The 15,376-nt window shown below is 43.8% G+C and overlaps 1 protein-coding gene across 1 annotated transcript in view; it reads right to left on the reverse strand.

Moving 5' to 3' along the window:
• LOC134338983 (probable G-protein coupled receptor 139) overlaps positions 1 to 2,434 on the reverse strand; it is a 43,274-nt gene extending 40,840 nt beyond the window's left edge. The window contains exons 1-2 of the mRNA XM_063035204.1: positions 2,365 to 2,434; positions 515 to 769 (exon numbers count right to left, since the gene is read on the reverse strand). Coding sequence (XP_062891274.1) covers positions 515 to 769; positions 2,365 to 2,434 — 325 coding nt within the window. The remainder of the gene's footprint in view (positions 1 to 514; positions 770 to 2,364) is intronic.
• Positions 2,435 to 15,376: the final 12,942 nt, after the last annotated feature.

The following is a 15,376-nucleotide window of genomic DNA, read 5'->3' on the forward strand; positions in this document are numbered from 1 at the left end:
ACATGACCCCAAACTCTTGCGCGATAAACGATAGAGAATTAAGATATCTGTCTGTATAAAAGTAATTCTGAACTTGTCAGATCATAATAGAGACTATAAAGGGGATCCACAATAAAATGAAATTGGCTGATAGAGCGAACAGCAAAATCATTCACTTTCTCCGGTTCTCCACCTCTGAATCCTTCTTATTGTCATTGCTGCTCCGGAGTCCCCTGCGGACTCTGTTTGCCGCTATAATATGTCTGACTGTTAACGCATTGAACAATATAATTAAACCGATTGGCAATAAAGGGGTCATGATAGTATTAAACAGCTGGTAAGTTTTCCACACTGGTGAAGAAAAGTAATCGGCCCTGCCAATACAGCGCCATGCAACGTTATTAATCCTCGTGCCCTGACAAGTAAAATGGAGAACACCTTAAACAACTCCCTATGCCCACAATCACCACCACTGTAATCGCCGTCCTCTCGGTGCAAATTCGCTTCCGCAGCTTTTGGCTGCAAATTGCAATACATCGATCAAATGTGAAAGCCACCGTTAGCCAGACAGAACAGTCCATGGCTGCCAGCCTGAAGACAACTAACGTAGCGCAAATCGGGGCGATGAACAAAAATTTCGCAAAAATATAAATATTATTGATCCGCTCGAATGCAACGCCAATGATAACACCCATTAAATCAGCTGTTGCCATTGCCACCAGGTAACGAGTGATGCATTTGGACAGTCCGCATTTTCCACGACAGAGGATCACAACCGCCAACAAATTAACTAGAAGGAAGAAAATAAGAGTCAGTTTCAAGCGCACAAAACCCGATCCATTTTACCTGATTTGCATACCATAAAAAAAACTGTGAACAGACTGAATGGAAACCATCCTTAAGATTTCAGCCCAGGTTAAACTAGCTTCGATTCGTAATGTTTTCATTCGGTTCGTCCGGGTTCCCAGGTTGCCCCTCATGCTGGAGTCCAAGGGAAGATCGGAGTAACAGATGAGTCGGCAAATTTCCAGCAGTTTGCAACGGGATTCTACCGCCCACGGCATATTTAGCAGAGGACTGCTGATCGGCGCAGCCATCTCCAATAGATCGAACATTGTTGCAGAACACGGAACAGAGCGTTGATAGTGGTAACATCATAGGCCAAGATAGACTGTTTCTTCTTACCTAACACGTGTGAGTAAAGGAAACTGCAGAGTTAAAATTAAAACCAAGACGACAAATTCAAAAGCTGAAACGGGATATTTGTATTTTGGTTTTGTTTATTGATGCAATTGAGCGTTCTTTTAGATAATTATATTGAAAATGAGGTCTCATTTGTTGCGTTATGATGTAAAAGAGCGGTGTCTCTGGTACAGCTCGGGGAGTGGCAGTTTAAATGGATTCGGCATGGACTAGATTGGCCGAGTAGCCCGGTTCTGTGCTATGCTGTGCTTTTTTATGACTCTACGTCTCGAACCGTGTATCGTGGATAAACCGGTAATCTCAGCGAAAATGTTGTGGGTTTTGATACCGAATCAGACTTTGTATGATGTATCCCGTCATGCTTTGGAAGGTCAGGCAAGGTAAAATGCTGGAACAAGATCAGTATTAGCGCTAACTCAGTTGTTATTTTTTTTTAGATTATGAGGACACTCAGTCCTCTTTTATTGTCATTTAGTAACGCATGCAATATGAAATGATACAATGTTTCTCCAGAATGGTATCACAGAAACACATGACAACCCTACTGAAAAACCGACAAAATCCACATAATTATAACATGTAGTTACAACAGTGCAAAGCAATAACGTAATTTGATGAAGAACAGACTATGGGCACAGTAAAATCTCAAAGTCTCTCGAAAGTCCCATCATCTCACGCAGCCGCTGAACCTCCAGAGCCTCCAACTTGCCAATGTAGCATCCTGGAAGCACCCGACCACAGTCCGACTCCGAGTCCGTCCGAAAACTCCGAGCCTCCGAACAGCCCTCCGACACCGAGCACCGAGCACTATCTCTGCCGAGCGCTTCGACCCCGGCCCCGGCAACAGGCAATAGGCAAAGCCGAGGATTTGGGGCCTTCCCCTCCGGAGATTCTCGATCGCACAGTAGCAGCGACAGCGAAGCGGGCATTTCAGAAGTTTCTCCAGCTGTTCCTCCGTGCTTCTCACGGCTGTCTCCGTCAAATCAGGATTGTGCACGGCCCCTAGTTAACACATACAAAAGCATTCGGAACGGCGTCGCGCCGCCATCTTCCCCTCCCTCTTCTTGACAAAAAAAACAGCAATAAGGAATGATCTGTAAAACACGCTTTACGGTGAATACCGGTATATTGCAGTAAGAAGAAAGAGCAAGAAGAACTCACACATATACTCCAATTACTTACGGGGGACACCAATCGCAGTCAGTGCAGGATAATAAACACACTCCACGTAGCAAATCGCTGCATATCCCATGTTCCCGTATAACGTGACGATCGGGTTATAGCGCTCCTGCTACCGAAAAGTACTGCTGATGGCCTTAAAAACGCTTATAAAGGAGAACATTACCGGATTATTAGTCGCATCAGAGACAGCCCAGTGAACAATTAACGTAAGCTATTCCTATACACTGTGTAACAGCGAAATGGAAATCGTAAAATTAGGTGCGGCGCTTCAGGATTCCTAAATTAATAAACTAAATTTAAATTGTCCTTAAAATGAAGTAAACTAATTGGGCAGGGCAATGTTAACCGGAGTGATTGTGCTGAGCATCAGGCAGTCGGTTTACAAACAGAGACAATCTATAGTGAGACTCCTAGCAAGGAGATGCTAATGATAGGGCAAAATTGTAGTCAACAGAATATGTCGCAATATAAAATGCAGACAAAATTGAAAAGGGTGAACACCGGCCTGAAGGGGTTTTATTTAAGGGCATGCTGTATATGGAATAAGATCGATGAATTGTCGCACAGTCACAGTTTAGCAGGCGGGACGTTGTGGGTCTTAGTCGTGCTCTAGGAAAATTATAGCTGACAGCTTTATGACCGAAGCTACGCAATCTATCGAAAGGACCAGGAGGTAGGCAGAGGGGGTGGTGTGGCTCTGCTGGCAAAAAACCAAATTAAATGAATTCATTCAAAAGTGGTGTCATAAGGTCAGACGGATCGGTGCGGAGAAACTAAGGAACTACAAGTGTAAAATGAACATGATAGGTGGTATGTACAGACGCCCAAAAATTAATAAGGACGTGGTCTACAAATTGCAACGGGAGATAGAAAGTGCATGTCAAAACGGCAATGTTACCTTGCTCATGGGGAATTTCAATAAACAGGCAGATTAGGAAAATCAAGTAGGTGCTGGATCCCAAGACAGGAAATTTCTACATTGCCCCGAGATGGCTTTTTAGTGCAGACCGCGGTTGACCTTACTAGGGGATCAGCTGTTCTGAATGGGTGGTGTGCAATGAAACGGAATTGATAACAGATCTTAAGACAGAGGAACCCCTAGGGGAGGATGATAATAATATGATATATCACCTTGAAATTTGAGAAGGACAAGCTAAGTTCAGATGTATCGGTATTGCACTGGAGTAAAGGGAAATCCGCAGGCATGAGAGAGAAGCTGTCCAAAATTGGTTGGAAAATAGCGCTAGCAGGGATGACGGCAGATCAGCAATAGCTGCAATTTCCGGAAGGAATTGGGAAGGCACAGGATCCCAAAGAGGAAGGAGCATCCTAACGGTAAAATGACACAACCGTGGCCAACACGATAAGTCAAAGCCAACATAAAAGCCAAATGGAGATTATTTAATCGGGAAAAAATAGTGGGAAGGCAGAGGATATGGAAGCTTTTTAAAGCCAACAGCAGCTAACTAAACAGCCATTATCAAGGAAATGACTGAATCCGAAAGTACGCTAGCCAATAATATTCAAGAGGATACCATGTGTTTTTTCAGGTACATAAAATGTAAAAGCGAGGCAAGAGCGGATTTTGGACTGCTGGGAAACGATGGTGGAGGTGCACTAATGGGGACAAGGAAAATGCGGACGGACTGGAGTATTCTGCATCAGTCTTCACTGTGGAAGACACCAGTAGTATGCCAGAAGTTCGAGTTTGTCAGAAAAGTGTGAAATTACCATTATTTAGGAGAAGGCTGCTGGGAAACTAAAAGGTCCGAAGGTAGATAAGTCACCAAGACCAGATCGTATACAGCGCAGGCTTCTAAAAGAGGTAGATGAGGAGACTGTTGGTCCGTTTGTCATAATCTTTCAAGAATCACAAGATTGTAGAATTCTTCCAGAAGACTGGAAAATTGCAAATGTCACCCCACTCTTCAGGAAAGGAGAGAGGCCAGAGAAATAAAATTATAGGTCAGTTCTTCAGAGCTCAACAGTTGCAAGATGTTAGACTCCTTTATGATTGAGTTGGGTTCTGGGTACTTGGAGGCAAGTGATGGAATAGGCAGCAGTCAACATGAATCCGCCAAGGGAAAATCTTGCTTCACAAACCTGTTGGAAATTTTGCAAGTAATAACAAACAGGATGGACTAAACAGAATTATTTGATGTTGTGTACTTGAGTTCTCTGAAGGCCTTCGACAAGGTGTCGTCCATGAGGCTGTTTAACAAGTTAAGAATTGCAGGAAAGATATTAACACGATTAAAGGAGGAGCAGATTGGAACAGGCAAAGACACAGGGTAAAGGTTGCCTTTTTTCTGTCTGGCTGCGGTAACTAGTGGTATTCCACGGGGATGCTCTGGGGACTACTTTTTACATTAAAAGTTAGCGACTTGGCTGACGGAATTGATAACTTTGTTGCAAAGTTTGCGCATGATACCAGTTCAGGTGAAGGGGCAGGTAGCTTTGAGGAAGTTTAGAGGCTACAGAATGGCAGATAGATTAGGAGAATGGGTAGTGAGGTGGTAGTTGGAATGCAGTGTCGGAAGTGTATGGTCATGCACATTGGTAGAAGAAATAAAAGACTAGACAATTTTCTAGATGGAGAAAAAATTAAAAAATCGGAGGCCCAAAGGGACGTGGTAATTTTTGTACAGGATTCCCTAAAGGCTAAGTTGCAGGTTGATGCAGTGGTGAAAAGGGCAAATGCAATGTTAGCATTCACTTCATGGCGACCAGAAGATAAAGCAAGGATGTAATGTCGTGGCTTTATAAGCACTGGTGAGGCCTCACTTGGATTGTTGTCAGCAGTTTTGCGCCCCTTATCTTAGACAGCATGTGCCGACACGCGAGAGGGTGTAAAGGAGGTTGTGAAAAATTATACCAGGATTGACCTGCTTGTCATTTATTCGCGATTTTTTAGTTAGGGTAGATTGTCAAGAAGAAGTAGTTTGTACACAAAGATAGTAACTCTAACATTTCAGTATATTTCATCAATAATACTTTCTTAATTTTTACATGAGTTTAAAACTTGAATGTGCCAAAATGTCGTGGTTTTGGCCTTGTCTCCTTTGCAGAGCCTGTAATTTTGTCTTCAGGATAAAGGTAGTATATATATTAAAATCATGAAAGTTTTAGATTGTTCTTTCTCACCAGAATTTGTGAAACATATGCCAAATTCACGTGGGTTATTTTTGATACAAGTTCTGCAATTTTTATGACAAGGGCGCGCTGTCCCCAACACTTCTGTCATTACCAACACGCAACACGTTTTAGAGACCAATCAAGTTTTTTCAAACTCTTGCTTTTGTGTTTGCCACGGTATTGAAAACTTACAAGGGATCATGTGGACGTTCTGGCAGAAAATTGACATTTTGGTGTCCAGAAATGTGAATAATTTAAATATTTCTATTCCTGATCTGAGAGTAGGTTTATTACGTGTAAATACCAAGCCAGCTACTATTTGATTGTTTTAACATAGAACATAGAACATAGAATAGTACAGCACGGTACAGGCCCTTCGGCCCACAATGTTGCGCCGACCCTCAAACCCTGCCTCCCATATAAGCCCCCACCTTAAATTCCTCCATATACCTGTCTAGTAGTCTCTTAAACTTCACCAGTGTATCTAAGAGAAAAGACACTGGGTCTAGTCCAAACTCCAACTTCAGAACCTTTTCCATTTCACCCAAAACTGCCTGAACCTTGGGATAAGTTCAAAACCAGTGGATTAAAATTCCAGTATTTACTTAACATTACTTTTTTGGATGTCAGATAAGGCCCCTGGATTTTTTGGTTGGCGTAAATATATCATGGAAAACATTCCTTTGGACTTTTTGACATGCATGGTACACTCAAGAACAAATAGTTTTCATGAAACATGGCAAGCTTTTCTGCATTATGTAGATGTAAACCTGTCTGCTATACAAAATAAGGGCTTTTGTATAGGATGTTGGGGTGATGTCTATATTTTGATAGAAGTGTTCTGATAGCTGATATCTGTGAGGGGAAGAAATGTAAATGTAAATGTATCCGTAAATTGAAAGTTTTGCTATGCTAAGCAAAAAAAAGACAGCCATTAAATGACATGTTAATGTATTGGCACCAGGGAATGCATTTGGAGAATCTGCATTTGCCACGACACAGGATCACAATAACCATGAAATTAATTGCAAGGAAGAAAATAGAAATTAGATTCAAGCGCACAAAATGGGATTCACTTAACTTTACTTTATTTCTATATATTTAAATTACACTTACAAGCTATCTATACAGTTCAGTTAGCAACTGTGAGACTTTCCAATTTTTTTCCTTAAAAAGTGAGAAATGTCATTACCATCACATGTCTCTACCATCTCACAATGGGCGGTGAAGTTCACAAAATGGCTTCAAAATCATCAGCAGACAGATAAAGAAATAGAGTCACAAGTAAAGAAGACCCAGTAAAATATAAGCAGTTCCTTGAAAGAAAAAGAGAGATACAATAAAAGATGGGAGATAAGAATCTGAAAACTTAAGATCATTTCACAATTACCAAAGTGCGAAGAGTGACAGAAGAGCCGACAGTGGAGAGTTAATCAAAGAAACAAAAGGGCCGCTGATGAGAACCGACAGGCAGTGCAAAGTTTTATAGCAGAGAAGACACGGGCAGAATCGCCAGTAGGCCGGCAACAAGAACAGAATGACCTCCATCTTCCTGAGGCTTCACATATGCACTATTTGGAGACTATAAGAAGGTGACGAAGGCTCCGGCATTCCCTGTGTATATGGCGAACAAGCTCTTCTCGGGCTTAGCCGGATACAGGTATCGAATATAAACGAGCTTTCAACGACAAACTCTGGCATCATCTCTGATGAAGATGGCAGAGTTTGTCATCGAAACGTCGGTTATAATTGATGCCTCTGCTCGGCTGGAAGAGTTAATTTATAAGAAGGTGCTTTAAGTTTCAACTGTTGCTTTCTTCAGAGTGGCTGGGGTATCTCTGTGTAGCGACTTTGCCCTACTTGACTCCCGTTCATCTGGGGTAAACTGGCGGTGACCCCGCCAGCACTGTAATTGTGTTGGTGTGGATACTGTGTGATGCACCGCGGTACAAACCCACAACACAAAATATCAGACAGCACACAATATGCAAGTAAATGATTACAATTTATAGTTATTTCTTGGTGATGGGTTAGTAGAAACAAATAAAGTAAAGGCGCCAAATCAGTTAATTTATCAGTTTTTTGCACAAGAAAGTGCAATGTGTCCGGATGCTCCACAACGACCTCCGGGCCTCCGACAACCTCCAACCCGCCGTATCCCGGTATCCGCCGTCCTGGGACTCCGTCCACTCCCCACATGTCCGTCCTCTTCGCTCGCCTCCCCGACCAAGCGCGCGAAAACCCAGGTTCCCATACATAAGAAAGAATAAAACTTCCCCCATTGCACAGTAAACCCGTTATCACTAACTATAACCAAAACAAGCTGCACCCGAGAACAACAGAGACCCCATGTTACTTTACATTACAGAGAAGCCATTTTATTAACCTTATCAGTTAACATGGCAGAGAAACTACTACTACATCTGTATGTTTCATATGTCTTACTGACAAAAAATATGTAGAGGGAAATGTTCTGTCAGACTGTAAGGACGTGTTTTAATTGTAAGTGTAGCTTCTTCTAGTTTGATTGATGTTATTGTCAAACTGAAAATATTGTTTGTCAATGTCAAAAGTATTTTGTCATTACCATCACAGTGCATATTTTCATAGGAAATAAAGGTTTGTTTACTCATCGGTGAAAACTTTGCAAAATTACCTGAACATATAATAGTTCTCTGATAGATTGTTCAATGCAGAGATCTGGTCTTCATTCCAGAGCATAAAATAAAGATTATAACATGAACAAACAGAGCTTCAAGAAATTTCTTTTTTCTTTCTGGATTTCAAGCATTCAAAATTGCCCCTAATTGAAGAGCGTTTGGTGGCTCTGGACCCGAATTTATTGGAATTCAGAAGAATGAGAGTGACCTAATTGAAACCAATGTTGAAAGACCTTGATGGAGTGGACGTGGAGAAGATGTTTCCTATGATGAGAGAGTCCAGGACCAGTATCGGAATAGAGGGACGTCCATTTAGAATGAAGATGATGAAGAACTTCTTTGGCCAGATTCTGCTGAAATTGTGGATCTCGTGGCCACGGCTGTGGAGTATATTTACGTAGTATATTTATGCCAGAGGTTGATAGATTCTTGATTAGTCAGAACACGAAGGGATACTGAAGAAGGTAGACGATTGGGTCTGAAAGGGAAAATGGAACAGCCACGATGAAAAGTCGGGGCAGACTCGATGGGCCGAATGGCCTATTTCTGCACCTATATCTTATGGTTTTAAACGGTTTCCTGGATGGAGAAGATTCACGTCTCTTTTTTACGTTCGGGTGGGTTAAGGGCGACAAGTAATAGTTCATTTGGAAAAAAACTGACTTGTTAAATTGTTAGTGTATTTATGTACCTTTAAGTTCTTACTGATATGGGGTCAGCTGTGAAGGGCGTAACGAGTGTTTTTTCATGACACTACCTGAACATGTTCGACAGGTTGCGTACTACCCTTATCAGCAGAGAAGTACCAGTTCGTCTCCCCTCTCACCGTTGATATCTATGACCATTACTTCTGAATATGATATTTTAAGGCGTTAGTCATTGATATTTTAAAATACTTTACAAGCCGCCGAATTTAGTATATTTTTCTCAAGTCTCTAGTAAAGTACTGGCTAAAAACAGTGATCTCTCCATCAGTTCTGAGATCAGTGGCATATTTCCCATTTTGGCTTAAAGGCGCCTTGTTGTTGCACCTAATAAAACATAGAAACATCGAAATCCTGCAGCACAATACAGGTTCTTCGGCCCACAAAGCTTTGCTGAACATGTCCTTACCTGAGAAATTACCTAGGGTTACCCATAGCCCTCTTTTTTCCTGAGCTCCATATACCTGTCCAATCTAATAGATTGATAAGAAGAAAAAAACTCCATAAAATCATAAGTTGTTCTTCCGTACGTGATTTCTCACAGCCTCATTACATCTCCATAAAACACAGTCTTCTAATCTCCAGACGACAAACCGGCTTAATTGTTTTTCAAACTTGTGTCTGATATACATTTTGAGCACTACGCCCCTCACCTTGTTAATGTCTCTATGAAGCACAACTGGATTCTGGTTTCAATCCCACATTGACGAACTAAATTTCTTTTGTCTTATGAAAATGAAATATCTCGATCCCTTCCCCCCTTACCATGAAATAGTCATTTGGCACCGAACCCACAAAGTTCGGCTTTGCAGCAACATCTCCTCCACGATCAGCATCAGCACATATGTACCACGAGACTGTGTGTTTAGACTGTGAGGATAAGCACAGCACCAATGCAATTTTCAAGTGTAGGCCCCTGGGAAGCCTCAGGCTCGCTCAGCTAGCTTTCGTCTAGGGGGAGCAGTCTTCGGCCCCGCCAAACTGGTAATGAAGTTTGGGTGGATGCTGTGTGATGTACCCCACCCCGCCAAATAACAGACAGTACACCATATGCGATTAAACAATTACACTTCTCGATCTTACTGGAACTATGTAATTAATAGAGATAAAATATAAAAGGAAAGTAAAAGGTGCCAAACTTATCAAAGCTCAACCACTTCGTGCACAACAGTTGGAGCTCTATTAACGGAGTCTTCTTTCCACCATTCGATCCCCTCCGACCCCCTCGACCCGCCGGCTGGGACCAACCACGGTGGTCGACCAGACGCTCCACACGTGTCTGTCTTCCTCTCCTCTCTTCACCAAAGACCCTGGGCCTCGGAATCCCGCTCAGGGCCGTCCCGTCGGCCAGCTTACAGCATCGCGTCTCCTCTCTCTGTCCCCATCACGCCTTCTGCTCAAAAGCCCGCGCATCACAATAGCTTACAGACACACAAGAAAGAATAACATCTATCCCAATTGGTTCGCAAATGAATACAAGGCTCTTATGAGTAATATAACCCAAACAAGCTGCTAGAGAGAGAACTTTCTCAGCAGTTAACATAACAAACAAGCCATTTTAATCTAACTTAACAAAGAAGCCATTTTAATTAGCCTCAGCAGTGACATTAAAGAAGAAACCCCTTACACTAGTTTACTGACAGCAACACTATCGCAGGCCGAAACAAATTGGTGACAAATCATCATGTGCGAGGGAGATTGAAGATCTGGCTGAGTGGTGCCACAACAACGCCCGGTTACTCAATGACATCAAGACCAAGGAACCGATTATTTACTTCATGTGGAGGAAACCAGAGGTCCATGAGCTAGTCCTCATCGAACGATCAGAAGTGAAGAGGATAGGAAACTTTAGATTGCTGGCTGTTTTTGTTATTGTTTCGGAGGACCTGTCCTTGTGCAGTTACAAAGAAAGCACGGGAGCGCCTCCACTTCTTCAACATCTCCACCTAAAACTTCGACAAATGATTATAGAGTTGTGGTGGAGAATATGTATCACAGCCTGGTACGGAAGAACCAATGCCCTTGAACACAACTGTCTTATGGATGGATACGGCCCAGTCCATCACACCATTGAGCACGTCTATACGAATCGTTGCCATAGGAATACAGCGTCGATCGTCGGGGACACTTCACTATCCAGCACATGATCCCCTTTCATTGCTGTCATCAGAAAGAAGGTACAGCAGCCTCAGGACTCACACCACCAGGCTCAGGACAGTTATAACCCCTCAACGAACAGTCTTGGTGTATGGAGTTGTCGCTCCTTGAAAGTGAGTCCGTAGAATATGGAATCACTGCACAGAGTGATCCACGTTGGTAATGTCCCTGATGTCGTAGAATAATAACAGTTTCTAAACCTGCCAGAGTGGGGCATAAGGGATGCTGCACCGTCCGCTGGTAGAAACAAGAAGAGAGACTGAACCAAATCTAGAAAGAAAGACACCTTAGCGCTGTGAGGCGGTGCAGAAATCGGGATTTTTGTGTTTATTTCCAACATCAATGCCGTGGAAATATCGCATTGAAAGCCCCTTATCGCATGATGTGGCTACCGGCTTCATTTCGCCCTCCGTTAAAATGCTGGTGGCGAATCAGTGCGGCAGCCACACATTCACAAGATATTTAAATAAGCCACTCAGTTTGAGGAACAAGCGAGGAAAGTTGTGGAAATATCGGAAATTCTGGCAATATGGCAATAATTTATTCTATACCACAATGAATTTAATCAGCTCCACAGTACTGAATATATTTTGATTGTGACGTGTAAGACCCAATATAATGATGTCCACGAGCGTGCAATTGCAAGAATATACAGATGTAGTTTCTACTGCAGCGGGCTAAGGAGTTAAGGTCCAAATTCTAAAGCAGGTTTTTTTCATTGAAGAGCAACAGATCTTGGGAAATAAGGGGAAACGTTTAAGTGCTTAAATAGAAAGTCGTATCTTTTATGGGTCTAAGGAATATGAAGTGGCGAGATGTTTGGTGAGCGCTACTTATCGTCCAACATGTGTTCCGCCAACGTAGCATTAATTAGGTAAATCCAGGTCTGTGTGACGATAGTGATGTAATAATTTACAGAGAGTGCAACAAAGTTTGGTGTGACCGCATGGAAGATGAATGTTGGGCGGTCTACTTAAAAAGCATTTTAAGAGAAATCGAAGTACCCACTATCTTATAGCCAGTAATGCTGAAAAATCCTCCAAGCCGACCACACCTTGTCGTAAGGTTTAGAGGCTGGCGTGCCTCTACAACCCGGAAAGCTGTGTTGGCAGGATCCACAGCCTTGTGCTTTGGCTCTCGGTAGGGCCACACATGGCAAACAGGTCAAAGAGTAGAGGCCAGTCTAAGAGTGGTCTACCAGTCTTGCAGGCTCGGAGGATCAGCTCACCGTTAACAGCCCTGACAGGTTAAAAATTACGGAAACAGCAATGAAAAATCCTTCTGTATTTGTGTACCAGGATATGGACAGACGAAGAAAGAGGACCTCTCATTCAGGACCCCTCAAGAGGACCCCTACACGCTGGCGCCGCAAGGGGAAGTAATTAAGTTTGTTTTCTGGATAGAGTATTGGTGATGCCGTTGGGTTTAGGAAAAACCCCTTTCAGACAGGTGAGCACAATGTGAGATAATTCTACAGGCAGTGAATGAAGGTGATTTGCTTTGTTCTTTGAGAACAGTAAAACTAATTTTAAAGGCAATATAAGACTATAAGACCACAAGATATAGGTGCAGAAGTAGGCCATTCGGTCTATCGAGTCTGCTCCGCCATTCAATCATGGGCTGATCCAATTCCTCTAGTCATCCACACTCTCCTGCCTTCTCCCCATACCCTTTGATACCCTGGCTAATCAAGAACCTATCTATCTCTGCCTTAAATACACTTATTGGCTTGGCCTCCACAGCTGCTCGTGGCAACAAATTCCACAGATTTACCACCCTCTGACTAAAGTAATTTCTAAGCATCTCAGTTCTAAAAGGACGTTCTTCAATCCTGAAGTCGTGCCCGCTTGTCCTAGAATCTCCTACCATGGAAAATAACTTTGCATGTCTAATCTGTTCAGGCCTTTTAACATTCGGAATGTTTCTATGAGATCCTCCCCTCATTCTCCTGAGCTCCAGGGAATACAGCCGAAGATCTGCCGGGCGTTCCTCATACGGCTACCCTTTCATTCCTGGAATCATTCTGTTATAGTTGTACCGTGGAGAGCATTCTGACAGGCTGCGTCACTGTCTGCCATGGAAGGGTTACTACACAGGACCGAAAGAAGCTGCAGAAGGTTGCAAATCTAGTCAGCTCCATCTTGGGCACTAGCCTCCAAAGTACCCAGGACCTCTTTAGGGAGCGGTGTCTCAGAAAGGCAGCGTCCATTATTAAGGACCTTCAGCACCCAGGACATGCCCTTTTCTCACTGTTACCATCAGATAGGAGGTACAGAGTCTAAAGGCACACACTCAGCGCTTCAGGAACAGCTTCTTCCCCTCTGTCATCCGATTCCTAAATGGACATTGAATCTTTGGACAATCCTTCATTTTTTAATATACAGTATTTCTGTTTCTGCACATTTTTTAAATCTATTCAATGTAAGTAATTGATTTATTTATTTACTTACTTTTTTTTTCTTTACTAAATTATGTATTGCCTTGAACTGCAGCTACTAAGTTAACAAATTTCACGTCACGTGCCGGTGATAATAAAGCTGATTCTGATTCTGATTCCGAATCTTCTCTGAACCCGCTCCAATGTCAGTATATCCTTTGTAATATAAGGAGCCCAAAACCTCACACAATACTCTAAGTGTGGTCTCACGAGTGCCTTATAGAGCCTCAACATCACATCCCTTCTCTTGTATTCTATACCCCTAGAAATGAATGCCAAAATTGCATTTGCCTCCTTCACCACCGACTCAACCTGAAAGTTAACCTTTAGTGTATCCTGCACAAGGACTCCCAAGTCCCTTTGTATTTCTGCATTTTGAATTCTCTCCCAATCTAAATAAATAATAGTCTGTCCGTTTATTTCTTCCACCAAAGTACATGACCATGCACTTTCTAACATTATATTTCATTTGCCACTTCTTTGCCCATTCCCCTAAACTATCTAAGTGTCATAAGATGGACGTTGATGGCAGACCCAAATGCAAGACACAGACACCGAAGTACTAGGAACTGGACATGGCTCGGTTTAGGGACGGGACAGGACACAGACTAGGAACTGGGACAAGAACACAGACTTGGGCTTGGACATTGGCTCGGCAAGCGGGACCAGGACAAGGAACTGGGAACTAGTGGCCTGGGCTTGGGCTCCGAGCCAGAGACTGGACAAGGACCCAGAATCTGGATCTTAACTCGGGCTTGGACCCCGGATCTAGGCGAGGACATGACGTGGCTACAGGACTGGACAAGGCTTGGGTTCCTCGAGGCGAGGACATGACGAGGCTTGGGTTCGGACTCCGAGCCAGAGACTGGACAAGGACCCAGAACCTGGGTCTTGACTCGGGCTCGGACTCCGGAACTAGGCGAAGACATGACATGGTCTTGGGAGACAGGACAAGGCGAGGCTACAGGACAGAACCAGAGAGTCCTGGGTAGGACGAGGGAACTGCAGCACAGGACGAAGCACATGGACAGGACGAGAACACGAAGCATTGACTTGGTACTTAGGAAAAGCCGAGCCTTGGACTTGGGACTACAGGAACCTCGGAACCTAGGACTTGGGACGACAGGAACGCAGAACACAGAGCCTTGGTCTTGGGGAGGACAGGAACACAAAGCCTTGGTCTAGAGCACGGGAACACGGAGCCTTGGACATGACAGACAAGAACACAGGGACATGGAAGACAGAGCCGGGACACCTCCTTAGGAACAGGACTTAGGGCCGGTACTCGTACACGTAATACAGAACCAGGACCCTCCTTGGGAACAGGACTTGGGGCCGGGGACCTACACAGAATGTTGAACACGAGGAGACGATTCTCAACACTAGGTAGCAGCAAACGGCCGGAACTACCTAGCGAAGGCGTGGGCACAGACACACAGGTTGTACGCAAGGCTTCAGACACAGGTTGTAGCCAAGGCTTCAACACAGGTTGCAGGCAAGGCTTCAGAAGGAAGGGGAAGGAAAAGGAACAGTCCAGCCTCAGGGTAACGGCAAAGACGGCCTGGATTACCCAACGGAGGCAAGGACAGGAAGGGACAGATCCAACCGCAGGGTAACGGCAAAGACATCTGCCTTACCCCATGGAGGCGAGGACAGGATACTGACGAAACATACCAGCCACCACACTCGAACCCAGGGCCATTTATATTCCCAGCCCCAAGACGAGCATCAGGTGCCTATGATTAAGCCCAACTGAAACAAGGGACAGCCAGAAGAACTGGAGTCCGGAATCCACTGACCGGACCGGGAACCAGAACGCGGACTTCACGGACCGGACCATGACACTAAATCTCTGTGCAGGATCTCTGTTTCCTCCACACTACATGCTTCTCCACCTACCTTTGTATCATCGACAAATT

Source organism: Mobula hypostoma, chromosome 28 (genome assembly GCF_963921235.1).
Source record: "Mobula hypostoma chromosome 28, sMobHyp1.1, whole genome shotgun sequence".
NCBI classification, from domain to species: Eukaryota; Metazoa; Chordata; class Chondrichthyes; order Myliobatiformes; family Myliobatidae; genus Mobula; species Mobula hypostoma.